The sequence below is a fragment of the Alligator mississippiensis genome, chromosome 1 (assembly GCF_030867095.1).
Source record: "Alligator mississippiensis isolate rAllMis1 chromosome 1, rAllMis1, whole genome shotgun sequence".
NCBI lineage: Eukaryota > Metazoa > Chordata > Crocodylia > Alligatoridae > Alligator > Alligator mississippiensis.
The window spans coordinates 447,799,122-447,814,292 of record NC_081824.1 but is presented as its reverse complement, the minus strand read 5'-3'; the positions used below and the strand labels follow the sequence as shown (position 1 = coordinate 447,814,292).

The following is a 15,171-nucleotide window of genomic DNA, read 5'->3' as shown; positions in this document are numbered from 1 at the left end:
TCCACAGAGCTCACTTCTCACAAACAATAACTCCCAGGGCAGGCAGGTTTGATTTAAATCACTGGTCAGGAAGCCTCAACTTAATCACAAAAAAGTGCATTCTTGTTTGATATCTATTCATTTAACTTCTTGAAAGTTTGCACTTTTAGAGAGAGGTAAAGGCTTGATTCTGTGTACACAAACAAACAGAAAGACAAGAGGGCTGATGGGTAGGTAATAACTAATCAGGTCTTGTTATCTCTCATAGATTCATAGATGCCAGGGTCAGAAGGGACCTCAATAGATCATCAAGTCCGACCCTCTGCATAGGCAGGAAAGAGTGCTGGGTCTAGATGACCCCAGCTAGATGCCTATCTAACCTCCTCTTGAAGACCCCCAGGGTAGGGGAGAGCACCACCTCCCTTGGGAGCCCGTTCCAGACCTTGGCCACTCCAACTGTGAAGTTCTTCCTAACGTCCAGTCTAAATCTGCTCTCTGCTAGTTTATGGCCATTATTTCTTGTAACCCCCAGGGGCACCTTGGTGAATAAAACCTCACCAATTCCCTTCTGTGCCCAAGTGATGAACTTATAGGCAGCCACAAGGTTGCCTCTCAACCTTCTCTTGCGGAGGCTGAAGAGGTCCAGGTGCCCCAGTCTCTCCTCATAGGGCTTGGCCTGCAAGCCCCTAACCATTCGAGTGGCCCTTCTCTGGACCCTCTCCAGGTTATCCACATCCCTCTTGAAGTGTGGCGCCCAAAACTGCATGCAGTACTCCAACTGCGGTCTGACCAGCGCCCGATAGAGGGGAAGTATCACCTTCTTGGTTCTGTTCGTCATGCATCTGCTGATGCACGATAAAGTGCCATTAGCTTTTCTGATGGCTTCGTCACACTGACGACTCATGTTCATCTTGGAGTCCACTAGGACTCCAAGATCCCTTTCCGCTTCCATTCCACCAAGCAGGTCATTTCCTAGGCAGTAGGTATGCTGGACATTTTTCCTCCCTAGGTACAGCAGCTTGCATTTCTCCTTGTTGAATTGCATTCTGTTGTTTTCTGCCCATTTGTCCAACCTGTCCAGGTCTGCTTGTAGTTGTTCCCTGCCCTCCAGCATGTCTACTTCTCCCCACATTTTTGTGTCATCCGCAAACTTGGACAGAGTACACTTCACTCCCTCGTCCAAGTCGCTGATGAAGACATTGAAGAGTATCGGTCCTAGGACTGAGCCCTGCGGGACTCCACTGCCCACACCCTTCCAGGTCGATACCAACCCATCCACTATGACTCTCTGGGTACGACCCTCTAGCCAATTCGCCACCCACCGGACTGTGTAGTCATCCAAGTCACAGCCTCTTAACTTGTTCACCAGTATGGGGTGGGATACCATATCAAAGGTCTTCCTGAAGTCTAAGTATACGACATCCACCCCTACTATTGTGTCTGGGCATTTTGTAACCTGGTCATAAAAAGAGACTAGATTAGTCAGGCATGATCTACCTGCTATGAACCCGTGCTGGTTTCCCCTCAGCATAATTTTTCCTGCTGGGCTCTCGCAAATGTGAACCTTGATAATTTTTTCAAAGACTTTGCCAAGGATGGAGGTGAGACTGAATGGCCTATAGTTGCCTGGGTCCTCCTTCCTCCCCTTCTTGAAATGGTGACCACGTTGGCCCTTTTCCAGTCCTCCGAGACCTGGCCCGCGCGCCACAAGTGCTCAAATATTCCCGCCAGTGGCTGCGCAATGACGTCAGCCAGTGCCTTCAGTACCCTTGGATGGAGCTCATCTGGGCCTGCCGACTTAAACACATCCAGTTCCTCCAAGTGACTCTGCACCATCTCAGGGTCTACGCATGGTAGTCTGGTGCCTTGCTGCTGCCTCTCTACAACCCCAGTGAGAGCCTTGTCTTGCCCCTCGCTTAGGAACACTGAGGCAAAGAACTCATTGAGGAGTTCAGCCTTGTCCCCCCTGTCTGTCACCAATTGCTTATGCCCATTTAGTAGGGGTCCTATTCCTCCCTGGGCCTTCCTTTAACTCCCTATATAGCTGAAAAACAATTTCTTGTTATCCTTAACTTGGGATGCCATCTTCAGCTCCATGGTAGCTTTGGCCTGTCTAACTGCCTCCCTACAAGCGCAAGCAGAGGATGTATACTCCTCTTTGGTAATCTCTCCCCGTTTCCACTTTTTATATGCTCCCCTTTTAGCCCGTAGGCTGCTCTGGATTTCTCTGGTCAGCCAGGGAAGCTTTCTGGCCCCTTTCCTCTGTTTCCCTGCATCAGGATCGTCTCCCTCTGTGCCCGAAGGATCATTTCCTTAAGGCACAGCCACCCTTCCTGGGCTCCCATCTCTTCAAAACTCCTACTCTGCAGTGCATCCTTGACTAATCGCCTGAGTTCATTGAAATCAACTTTCCTAAAGTCTAGCACTTTCACCCTACTTGTTACCTTACCCACTCGATGCCTTATGATGAATTCTATTATTTGGTGATCACTGTCCCCCAGGTGACCACCGATCTGTAGGTCCCCTACCATGTCATCCCCCGTTGCCAATACCAGGTCCAGTAAGGCATTCCCCCTAGTGGGACCATGTACTTCCTGCGTCAGGTGGAGGTCCTGTACACAGGATAGGAACCTGCATGAACGGTGGGACTTTGCTGTCTGCATCTCCCAGCAGATGTCTGGGTAGTTGGGTCCCCTATGACTACCGCCTCCTTAGTTTTTATGGTCTCCAAGAGCTGCCTCAGGAGCCCCATATCTAGCTCTTCCCCTTGGTGTGGGGGTCTGTAGCAGACCCCTACCACCAAATCCCTTTCTCCTTGACCCCCATGTAACCTAACCCACAATCCTTCTACTTTCTCCTCCTTCGATTCCGTCTTGATAAGGGTCGATGTATATTGCTCATTGACATAGAGCGCAACCCTTCCCCCTTTCTTCCCCACCCTGTCCTTTCTGTACAGTTTATAACCCTCAATATGTACCACCCAGTCGTGGGAAGAATCCCACCAGGTTTCTGTTAGCCCTACTAAGTCATAGGTGTTTTCTGCAAGCAGGAGTGCTAGTTCATCCTGCTTGCTCCCCATGCTCTTAGCGTTAGTGTATAGGCACTTGAGCCCTGTGACTGGTGCCTTTGCTGCCCCCCAGCTCTGATTCCCATATACTGCTGTCAACTAGGATGTTAGCTCTGGAGACACAAATCCACAGTTTGAGAACAGAAACTAAGCATCACAGAGGTGCTTAATGGGATCTTCTAGACTGAGCACTGAGTCCCATTGGGTAGAGTGGTTTTCTTTAATCTTTACTAATCTATAGATCCATAAGACCAGGCTCCTAATATAGTCCTGTTGCAACCTATTTATAAAACTTTTCTAAACAAGTTACATGAATATATTGTCTCAAATGATATATAATTAGAAGTTGTAATCCCTATTCCATGATATCTTTGAGCTTTAACATATCTTAAATTAAAACTATCTTTATATAGCATGTTAACAACAACAAAAATCACAAAAATATGATTAAATAAAAAAATGTGATTTAAATAAAATAAACTCCATTTTACATTTTTTTTAATTGTTGATTTTTATCCATCCTCTCCTAGAGCTAAACTTGTCTCACCCTTATGGATGGCCTTTTTTCCCTGGGTACTGCTTCTCTGCAGTCAGCTTCCCTGACTGCCTGCTCAGGCTCAGGGACCTTTCAGTCACCTGGCTTTGCCCACCACCATGCACAAGAGTATCTGTAATCCAGTGGTTCCTAAACTGTGTGTGCATGGGTGTGTGTGGGGGAGGGTGGAGAACTGGGGTGTGTGGGAGTATGGTGGGGTGTGGGGTGTGTGGGGGCTGTGGGAGGATGGATTTGGGTGTATGTGGGGTCAGGTGGAGTGTGTGTGGGGGTAGGTCCTCAGAGTCCCTGGTGTGAGCAAGTCTCTTGCGCCACAAGTGTCAGCAAGCAGGGCCAGACATGCCCAGCCCCATAGCACGCAGCTCCTGCCTGAGTCCCTGGCTACACATGGCAGCACATGTGGGGCCAGCCGCACCCAGCCCCATAGCGCTCCTGCTCAAGTCCCTGGCTGCACGGAAGAGCAGCATGCGGGGCCAGTCCCACCCCGCTCCATAATGCACAGCTCCATCCGGAGTCCCTGGGTGCACATAGTGGCAGCAGGCAGGGCCAGCCCCACAGTGCAAACTCCAGCCCTCCTGCAGCATGCAATGCCAGCCCAGCCTGGCCCCATAGCATGCAGCTCCCCGTACTCCTGTCCCCTTTCCCCCTCAGTGGGTGTCTCTGGCCCCTGGCCCGGTAGGGCCCTTACCTGAATTCCCACTTGAAGGAGGAAGGCTGGGAAACAACTATGGGACTGACACCTTGGGGCTGGCATGGGCCAGGCCAGGCTGGGTTGGGGGGTGGTTATTTAGCAACCAGAGCCACATCTCTTGCGTGGAGGTGCTAGCTTGCAGAGGGGCAGCCCAGGGCCAGGCTTACGGAAGGTCCCCACAGGCTGGATGGAATTGCCTGATGGGCTGGATATGGCCCGCGGGCTGTATTTTGCCTGCCCCTGGTTTAGATGGAGGAATTTTCCATTTTTCCCCTGTACAAATAAACAGTTATCCCACAGTTACAGGCAGGATATGGAGGCAGGGTAGATTTGCACCTTACAGGCTGACGAAACCAGAAATGCATAGCATAAGCTTGTGTTAAACAGATCACTTTACCTCATTCAGTGCTTCACCTGATGAAGTAAAGCCATCTGTTTAACAAAAGCTTATGCTATACATCTCTGGTAACCTTTGTTTGTTCTTTGGCTTACATCTCTCCCTGGCATTTACTCCCCATAATGTATTTATAGGAAGCAAACATACACCCCCCCCTCCCGCCCCACCTTTATTTTACTTGAACAAAGCAGCAGGTTTTTTTGTCGTCTTTTGTAAAACAGACATTAGTCTCCTGATTTTTCTGTCTGAATTCATCTTTCTTGAACAGGGTGACCAGAATTGTATGCAGCCTTCCATGAGAGGTCTCACCAGTGCTTTGTATGGTAACAGATACTTTCCTATCTCTGCTGAAAATGCATCTCATGAAGTAAACCCACTGCTTATGAAAGCTTATGCTATGCATCTCTGATTTAGTTAATCTACAACAGTGTGTCTCAACCTTTTTTGACTCGAGGCATCTCCATACTGCCTGTGAATTGAGCAGCACGCCACTTCAAAACCTAATTTATTTGCATCCACGGCAGGGGCTCCTGGCAAAGGGTGCAGGCAGCAGCCACGGAGGCAAGCCTGAGCCTGTACTTATCTCCTCACACCTCAATGCACCCTTCAGAAGATCTCATGCTACCCCAGGACCCCTGACCTCCTGGTGGAGAATCATTGGTCTGCAGCAGAGGTTCGCAAACAGTGGTCCGTGGCCCACCACTGGTCTGTGAGCTCCATTTAGGTAATCTGCAGAAAGGAAAATAGGAGTTGTGTGCTTCGATTAAAAAGTTTATTAAGTGGTCTGCGAGACCCTCAGCCATTTTCAAGTGGTCCACCAAAAAAAAAAGTTTGAGAACCACTGGTCTATAGGATGCAAATCTAACCTGCTTCCTGCCTGACTTCAGACTACCAGGGCTAATACCTCTGTGTTTATACCGCCACCCAAAGTGTATAAACCTCTGGGTTTATACAGTCCCACCCAAAGTGCGACTGTAGCATGGACATGAGGGGTCATGGTGAGCTCCCACAGGTGGCAGCCATGCTGTTGGCGGCAGGAACGTGAGGTGGCGAGGGGGAGCTCCCGCAGGCAGCCGCGGCGGTGTCAGTGATGGACGCTGACTGGTGGTCCGTGACTGCCTGCGGATAGCGTCGGCAGTGGCCAGCAGTCCTCGCAGACTGCCCACATACACTGCCAGCGGCGTAAGCAGCAAGGGTGGGGGTGGCGAGTGGCGACTGCCCACAGGTGCTGCCGGCAACGCCTTTTTGCAGAGGGTGCACGTGCACCCACTTCACATTGCCAGTGAGTGTGGGCACACATACCCTCCCTGGCATTAATCTGGGGTAGCCAAGATGCAGCTTCACAGGCTGCAGTGATACCGCCTGGGCCTGCACGGTCCTCACACGCCAGCTTTCTCGGAGCGGACTGAAGCCATGGGGACTGGCAGCGGCAGCCCAGACACTCAGGGCACCGCACCTGCAGGCAGAAGAGCAGCGGAGCCCTCCTGAAAACACCCCAAGTGGCCAGTTACTGGGCCAGCGCCCAGATCCGTGCGCTGGTGTCGGGGGGGGAGGGCGGGCAGAGGGGAGAGAGCCCGGGGGGCTCGCAGCCTCCAGCGTTGCAGGACGCGACTCGGAGGCCGGGCGGGCGCGCGGGCGGCTGCAACCCGGTACCTCGGCTCCTTGGCGGCGGGAGGCGGCCCCGCCGGCGGGCAGGGGAGGGCGCTGCAGCCGGGGCGGGGCGGGGCGGGGCGCGCCGAGCCGAGCCGAGTCGAGCCGCCGGGCGCCGCCGCAGAGCAGTGGAGGGAAGCGGCGGGCCATGGCCATAGCGCACCTCGCCACCGAGTATGTCTTCTCCGACTTCCTGCTGAAGGAGCCGGCCGAGAGCCGCTACAAGGGGCTGCGGCTGGAGCTGGCGCTGGACAAGATCGTCACGTGCATCGCCGTGGGGCTGCCGCTGCTGCTCATCTCGCTCGCCTTCGCGCAGGAGATCTCCATCGGTAACGCGGCCCGGCCCGCCCGCTGTTGTGTCTGCATCGGCCCCGGCCCCTCGCTTCCCCTTTGCTTCTAGCCACGGAGTCACGTTGCATTAGGGCGGGTTGAGGTCTCTTAAGCCCCCGGGAGTCTGAAGCCAGGCAGGAGGCAGGGTGGATTTGCCCCCTATAGACTGGTGGCTCTCAGACTTCATGTTGGAGAAGCTTGCTTCGTGTTTACTTGGCGAGCGCGTTAGGGAGGGGGCTTTTCTGGGAGGCTGTGGAAGTACCGCCGCGCCCCTCTTAGCCATGGTCTGCTCTGGAGGTGGTCAGCGCCGCAGAAAGGACCTAGGAGCGGGTCCGGAGAAGGGCAGCGAGGGGCTCCGGGAGGAGGCGAGGTGCGGTCAGTGCAGGAGAGATGCTTGTGGCGGGGCAGGAGAGTGGGTTGCTGAATCCCAGACGGCGAAGAGAAAGTCAGCGGGGATTGATTATGGACTCTGGCAAGACTAGAGCTAAGGGCGCTGATACACGAGCAGCAAGGGTGCTCTGATACGCTCCAGTGGCAGCGTCGGGGCAGACTCAGTCAATTGAGTCTGATAGCAGCCTCCAGCATCTCGTGTATCAGCATCCCCACACGTAAAAATGGCAGTGGGGGTGCTTTATCTCAAGCTCGTTTGATGAGCTTTACATAAAGTCCCTCAACCAACATTTTTAAGCCCAATACATGAGACGCTCCGGGCGTTTTAATTAGAGCTGCTCTAATCAAAGCACCCCCCTCTCCCACTTCGGGAGCACGTGTATACACGTAACGAACCAAAGGAGGTTCTCTTTCACCCAGCGTGTAACTAAAGTGTGAACTCGTCACCAGGAGTTGTGGGAGCTGATACTTTAGCTGGCGAATTCAAAAAGGAATGGGACACACTCTTGGAGGAAAGGAAAATGAGGAGCTGATGAGCACTGGAGTGCAGGGCACAGCCTCTGAAACAGGACTTCCTAGCCCTTAAATGCTGGAGGCTGCAAACCAGAGATGAACAGCGGGGATGGGGTGGAAGAGCCCTGGTCAGATCTAGTTCACTCTCTCTTCCAGCATCCACTCTCTGCCCCATGTGACGGGCAAGCGGGCAAGATGGACCCATGGGCTGACCCAGTAAATGGCTGTTCTTGTATAGCAATCCAGGCAAAGCCCTGGCCGTCTCTGCTCCATCGTTCTCTTTCCATTCCGCCATTAAATGATGTTACATTTGGAGGGGAAAAAATGTTTGATTGTTATGTTTACGTGTGTTCTTTGCTGGACTTTGACATTACAGTATATCGGAAGTGCTTTATTTTACGTGCTGTTACCTTTGGCATGTTTATGGCCCTTCGAGTATCTGAGAACCTTACAGTCTGTAGCATGTTTATGCTGAGAGACTGCAGGTGACGAAGGGCTTTTATCCCAATTGTGTATGTGGGGAACCAAGACACAGAGTGACCCAGTGACTTACCCAAGGTCAGAAGGAGAACTCAGAGGTGAAATGGGGGTCTCATCTCTTAAGCCCATGCTGACATCCCAGCTACTGATCTATCTTTTTTCATGCTTTTTCTCTCCCTGCTCTGATTGTCTGTTATTAACAGCAGCATTCTCCTAAACGTGATTATAGAGGTCAAATGTCTTTGCCATTGATTTCTCAAATGTCACGTTGCTTTTCTCAGTCCCAGAAAAATGGTCATGCACACACAAGATTAAAGGGCAAAGGACATGTAAGTTACTCATGGTTTATGACGGGGGTTCCCAGATTCTGTTCCATGGATTGTAAAAGCCCTCCCACCCCCTTTCTTTTCAAAGTTTGATGCTACGGATGTATGGTTGGCTGTGATTAATTTTGTGGCATGACAGTGTTCTACAGACTCCAGAAGTGATCTGCAGTATTTGAATGGAGCCTTTATGATACAGTCCCAAAGAGGGGGTAGATACTTTTAACTGTAGTACCCCAGCGGGAAATCAAGACTGTACCATGGGGGAGACCATCCATCCCTGAGCTTGAGGCATGGCCTGTTTGCTCTCTCCTACCGCCCCTTCCTTTGGAAAGATATCCCTGCCTGAGTGTGCACAGAGAGCTCAGTCCGTGCAGTCTTACAACTGCAGGGACTATAACTGGCCTTTGGGTGGGTGGCATGGTCCCCTCTGCAACCTCCACCACTAGCCCTCCCAAGGCAAGTCACAATCTTATCTGAACTTAAGCTGTAAATTAGAAAATTTGTGACTTAACTGGTAATAGTTTTAAGGCCTGATCTGGCAAACATGTAAACTTATTGATGGGACTAGTCCCACTTGCTGTAGTAAGTGTTCTGAGCCAGATTTTAGGTGTCTCAAATTTGTGTCTTGGATCACCTAGTATCGAGGGGCATTTATAGATGTGCAGCTCCAAGAGCCATGCTAATTAAAGCGCCAGGAGCATCATGTGTATCAGTGTCCCCACACTGAAAAATGGCGGTGGAACGCTTTGAGCTAAAGCTTTTTGAACAGACCTTTCAGTGCAGAGATACTTGTGATGCTAGAGTCTGCTAGAGAAATGCATGTGATGCTAGAGTCTCCTGGACCGTGGTAATTACCACGGTCCAGCAGACTCAATTAATCATAATTACAGCACGTTGAAGCAGCCTCCCCACATATGTATAAGAGCTCTAGGTTCCTGGCTTCTCTGTTAGGTGTTTTAGGCTCCCTATTCAGGATGGGGGGAGAATCGGGCATCTTAGAATTAGGTCAAAAACAGGTAGCCAACTGAGTGGGGAGCTGCCTAAAGGCAGCATCCCACTGCTCTGATGGCTACAGGTAGACAATAAGGAAACGCTGAGAATGGGGGGAATCCAAAATCTCAACCCTCAGATGTCTTACTTGGGGTAAGAGGGAGGCACCTGTGTCTATTTGGGACCAACCAATCACATAAGATCTTAGGAAAATGGGGCTAGAGGGGATCTTATGAGGTCATCTACTCCAGCCCCTTGCTCAAGGCTGAATCATCCCTGACTAAGATAGGCACCCATGTCCTTTCTTTCAAAGAACTGAGTAGACTTACTGTTTGAAAATGTGAGGGATGGCAGGGAGCTACTTCTGCCTTTATATAATAGTTTAGTGGCCAGATCACTCACCCAGGAAATAAGAGACCTGGGTATAAGACAACTTCTCCCTAAGGTAGAGGTAGGCAAAATGTGGCCTGCCAGGCCATTCTATCCAGCCCATGGGGCCCCTAAAAATGTTAGAAAATTAATATTTATCTGCCCCTGGCTGCCTGTCATGCAGCCCTTGATGGCTTGCCAAAACTCAGTGAGCGGCCCTCTGCCTGAAATAACTGCCCGCCCCTGCCCTAAGAGGATTCAGATCCACAGTTCCCAGGAGAGTGTCCTAAACACTATGATACAGGCTGTGTGTATGTGGGGAGAGGTCATTTTCCACCTCATTTCTATGTCCCTGTGCAACAAATAGAATAAGATTCACTGGGCCACAGACGCTGCGTAATAGAGACCATTGTTCATGGGTGTGGGAGGGGAACAAGCAGAGTACAGACCTAGGTTCTGACCTATGCCCCAGGACTCTTTCATGTATTATTTTATTCAAGTAATTGGATAAACTACAGTCCTGGGAATTGTTCACCCCAGCCCTTCTCTTCCCTTCCCCCTATCCCCCCAGCAAGTATCCTGACAATTAGGCTATGTAGTTCTCTGTTTTATGCTCTCCCTCTAGGGCCACTGAATTGTGCATGCTTTGCTGCCCAGTGTCACAGCTGCACAGCAGGAGGTATGGAAAGTGTCCTTCTAAGAATATCCTATCACCTCCAGGCATGGGAGCTGGGGGTTTGATTCCCTGTCAGAGAGAGGAAGAGTCTGAATTTGGCCCTTCCAGGTATAAGTGGGGAGTTACCATCTCTTCTTTGAGATGCATTTTAGAGCAAGTTGTGGTCATCATTGCCCTTAGTGCCTCATGCTGTGATGTGTGTTCAACATGCTCAGAATCCACCTTCTGGATCAAGTCTTTCAAGGAAGGAGCATTTAGTTCCTTGACCCTGATGAACTTTATCTGAGCTAGGCACTGTGCTGCACTGCCTAGCCATCAAGCTGCAGGCAGTTCTAGACATTTGCAAAGGCCCAATTCACAGCACTTGAAAGAAAAAAGAAAGATGACTGAAGTTTAGGTGCCTCCAAGGTTAGGCAGCAGCTGAGCAGGAGTTTTCACAATTTCAATTTTGGACTGGGGTGCCTAAATTTTGCCTCTTGTTAATCAATCAATCTACTGTGCTGTAGTGAACTATAGGGTGCATCCTTTTATAAGCTATCACTATAGGGAAATAGTGTTGGATGAACTGTATTTTATGTTTCTCATATGTAGAGTAGATAAGTAGTAAATTAGAGTTAGATTCTGAAATCATTCTGTGAGGGAAAGTCACATGGAAGTTCGGGACTATTTTCTGAAGAAATATCTGACTGAAAACTGCCTCCTTAACCACATAATTTGGTTTTTATGATTATCTCCCAGATTTCCCTGAAATCTCCCAGAAAAAATTATGTGGAATTTATGATTGATGATTGCATGTGCCAGGTCAAGATTGCTTGCACACATGCTTCTTGGCTCTATATCTTTGTACTCTGTTTCCAAAAAATCCTTAAACAGGAATTGTGATTTAAGCACAGATTCTTTTAATTTCTGGGAAATTAGTGAGGGGCTTTCCACATCCAAAAGATGACACTGATTTACATTTTGTATCCAACTTTGTAAACAGTATTGGAGTGTTTAGTTTTATAAAAATTATGCTCTGCCTTTAAATAGCACTTAGGCATTATTTTCTACTTTTCTAGGTTATGCCACTGAATTTAGGGGAAGATTGCCAACATTTTCAAGATTATCTTGTATTATTGTGTGCCTCAGGTTTATAGGATATAAGGCTGCAGAGTGCCAGAAATTCCTAAAATACACAAGCTGTTGTGGGGAGGGATATTTATATCGCAGATGGACCAAAGCCTATGCAAGTAAGGTTAGACTGCCTAAGGAACAGCGTGAGTCAGAAAGGGACAGTGGAGGAGAAGAGAGGGGTGAGAGCAAGGTACAAATGAAAGATGAGATGGCACAAGAGGGAAGAAAGAGGGGACTGATATCTGTGACTAAGGTGGCAGAAAAAGAAGCAGGAGAAGGGGAGGTGGGAGTGGCAGAGAGCCCAAATATGGAGGTGGGGAAAGAAGAATCCAAACAAGCAGAAGAAATGGAGGTGGAACAAGTAAAAGAGCCCAGGAGTCAGGGAGGGGAAAGGAAGAAACCACAAGAGAAGAAAATCAGGAAAGAGGAACCTGAAAATGAGAGAAATGAGTCCAAGGAGTAGAGAGTGGGAGTCAAGAAAAGATGGGGAGGAGAGAAAATGAAAGCCTTTCTGAATACAAAGACAGTCAGGCAGCTTGAAAAAGCTACAGGCATGAGAATGGCAGAGGGGTGGAGTTGGCCATGGCAAGCAGCAGCACTGGCGAACTTTAACAAGACAGGCACACTCATTTTAAAACTAGCACAACGGCACTGATGCTAGCATTTGTTAATGTCAGAAGTGTATTAAAAAAGTAAAATGGGAACAGATCGAACCAGTGCTGAAACAAGTAACGGCGCAGACATAATCTGTGTACAAGAATGTAGTATACCAGGGGAATAGGAATATAGACACTTTGAGAAACAGTTGAGATGGGGACCGTCTTGGTGGTCAGGAACAAATGAAAAGAAATGCCTGGAGTGGCAATATTATTAAAAAATGCAGAGGTGAAAACAAAGCAGGTGGAAAAAATCATCAGTGGCAGACTGCAGTGAATGATACTGTTTTTCGGGGGAGCAGAAATACAAGTTTTCAATGCATATGCACCACCAGAGTGGGAGGCAAGGAAGGCTGTGCTTAGAAGCTAGCAGTTTACATGGTCAGAGAAATACCTCAGATAATAGTGGGGGACTTCAGTTGCATAATGGAAGCGGGTGACAGATCAGGGGAAAGAGGAGACCGAAACGTAGGCAGTTCATCCAGATTGTTAGCAAATATAATAAGAGTCACTAAGAGATGTACGGGCAGGGGAGAAAACTTTCACTAGAACTGACCCCAGTGGAAAGAAACAATCAAGAACTGACTTGTGTTTGTATCAGAATAAATAGAGATAAGGAAGAAAGCAACCGTGTGTGTAGCATTTAGTGATCAAGAGATGTTGAAGACGGAACTGAGTCTTGATAAGAGCCCTGTAAGATGATGGGGAGCATGGAAGTTAAATGTGTGACTATTACAAGACGAGTATGAGGGGTGGAGAACACTGAAGAAATATTTTAAGAGTACCAGAGAATGGTGGATGATGGTAAAGAAGAGAACAGGAGACTTCTTCAGGAAGGAAGACTGAAGAACCACAGGGAAAAGAACAAAGATGCTGAGAGAGCTGCAAAGAAAGATGCAGGAGCGGCTGAAGGAAGCCACAGAGGGAAGACAGGTACAAGAAGAACTAGCAGAAACAAGGCAAGAGGTAGAAACAGATTGAAAAGAAAGATGAGAGAGAAAACGTTTTTAGCAGAAACACCCTGGGTGGAAGAAAGCGAAGAGTGGGACTGGTACTTTTTGTTTAGAGTGAAGACAGCAAAAGGAGAACTAAAAGTGGTGCGGGAAGAAGGTGGTGCCCAGGTGGAAAAGCAGGAGGAGGTGTTGGAGGCAACAGGAAGTTTTTATGAAGAGCTCTATCGGAAGGAGGAAACAGAAAGCGAAGGATCTGCTGGAAGAGATTGAAAGTATAGGATAGGCTGGATTTCATTTAAATCAAATCTATTTTAAATCATAATTTAAATCACTGGTCAGGAAGCCTTGATTTAATCGTTTTCGACAAAAAGTGCGTTCTTGTTGTTTGATATCCTCTATTCGTTTAACTTCTTGAAACTTTGCGCTTTTAGCAAGACGTGTAAGGGCTTGACTGTGTACACAAACTTGCAGAGAGACAAGAGGGCTGATGGGTAGGTAATCACTAATCAGGTCCTGTTATCGCTTATCTCCATATACTGCTGTTAGCAAGGATGTTATCTCTGGAGACAAATCCACAGTTTCAGAACAGAAACTAAGCATCACAGAGGTGCTTAATGGGATCGTCTAGACTGAGCACTGAGTCCCATTGGGTAGAGTGGTTTTCTTTAATCTTTACTAATCTATAGAGGATCCTCCGGGAACCTCATAAGATTGGGCCCCCAATATAGTCCATGGCCTGTTGTGACCTATTTATAAAACATTTCTAATAAGGTTACATGACTACATTGTCTCAAATAGTATATAATTAGAAGTTATACTCCCTGTTCCACGATAATATCTTAGAACTTTAACATATTTTAAAATAAAACTATTTTTATATGGGGGTGTTGTTTTTGACTTTTTTAAAGCATCTTAACAAAAAAATAAAAATATGATTAAATAAAAAAATCACTATCTTTTCTCTACCCTGGTAGATGAAGCAAAGAAAATGGGAGAAAAAAATGTAAAGGCAGTGGAGGAGTGCTTAAAAACCTTTAAAAGAGGGAAATCACTAAAGGAGCGGATGGACTAGCGGTGGAATTTTACAGGAAGTTTTGGGCATAGGTAGCGAAGGATATAGTGGACTTTTTCAAGGATCTTGTAAAAACAGGCAAGGCAGGAAAGGATCTTCCAAGAGACATTGTGATCTTAGTCTTCAAGAAAGGGGGAAAGAACTGAAAAACTGGAGACCAATTGTGCTCCTTAATATGGACTATAAGATAATGGCCAAGATGCTGGCTTTGAGGATGAGGAAAAATTTCCAGAAGATAATACTGTGTGGGCCGGGAGCGATCCGGGCCCTTTTTCGCGCCGCGCGGGCTGTGGCCAGCAACCCGGGCACGCTGGGTCGGAGAAAACAGGCGGCACACTAGAATTAGTCATGGACGCGTAATGGTTGATTCAAGATTGTTTACTTACACCGAAGATGGTCGTGGTGTAGGCTGGGAAACTTGCTTGAGTTGCGGTTACAGATAGAAAAGAAGAGAGGCGGACTAGAGTTCCTTCCCGTGAACATTCTTCTAGCCCATCCGGTTGGAGGCTCTAAACCGCGAGCCTGTCGCGCCAACCAAAGGAAGTACTCGAAGTGAAGAGCTCTGAATAGACTCACATGAAGTTTGCTAGGCTCCGTGGAACTTGCACGCAGGGAGAGGGATACGTCGAGGATTGCGCTCGGCGACGGGGAGAGGCTAGAGGCTGATCAGACCACTGTTGCCTGCTTGAAATACGCTGGGTCCGATAGGCTCCGCAGCGCTTAGAGATCTTCGCACAGTGTGAAGTCTCCTCCTCCTGGTGTTCGTGGAGTCCTCCAACTTGGGCGGAAACCACTCAAGCTTTTTATATGGCTAGCAAGCCAATCACTAGCCGCCACGTAGGAATAATTTAGAACCAGCCAATGGTGGGGCACAAATTTGAATACGAATGGCGGGAACTCCTTGCAACGTGCACTTCTGTGCTGCAACAAAGAAATGCACCCTGAAAAGAGAGCTACTGGTGGCGG

The 15,171-nt window shown here is 48.6% G+C and overlaps 1 protein-coding gene across 1 annotated transcript in view; it reads left to right on the top strand.

The window, feature by feature from the left end:
• The first annotated feature begins 6,436 nt into the window (after window positions 1-6,436).
• PANX1 (pannexin 1) overlaps window positions 6,437-15,171 on the top strand; it is a 46,310-nt gene continuing 37,575 nt past the window's right edge. Inside the window, exon 1 of the mRNA XM_006266112.4 lies at window positions 6,437-6,666. Within this exon, the coding sequence (XP_006266174.2) occupies window positions 6,486-6,666 (181 nt within the window). The 5' untranslated portion in view covers window positions 6,437-6,485. The remainder of the gene's footprint in view (window positions 6,667-15,171) is intronic.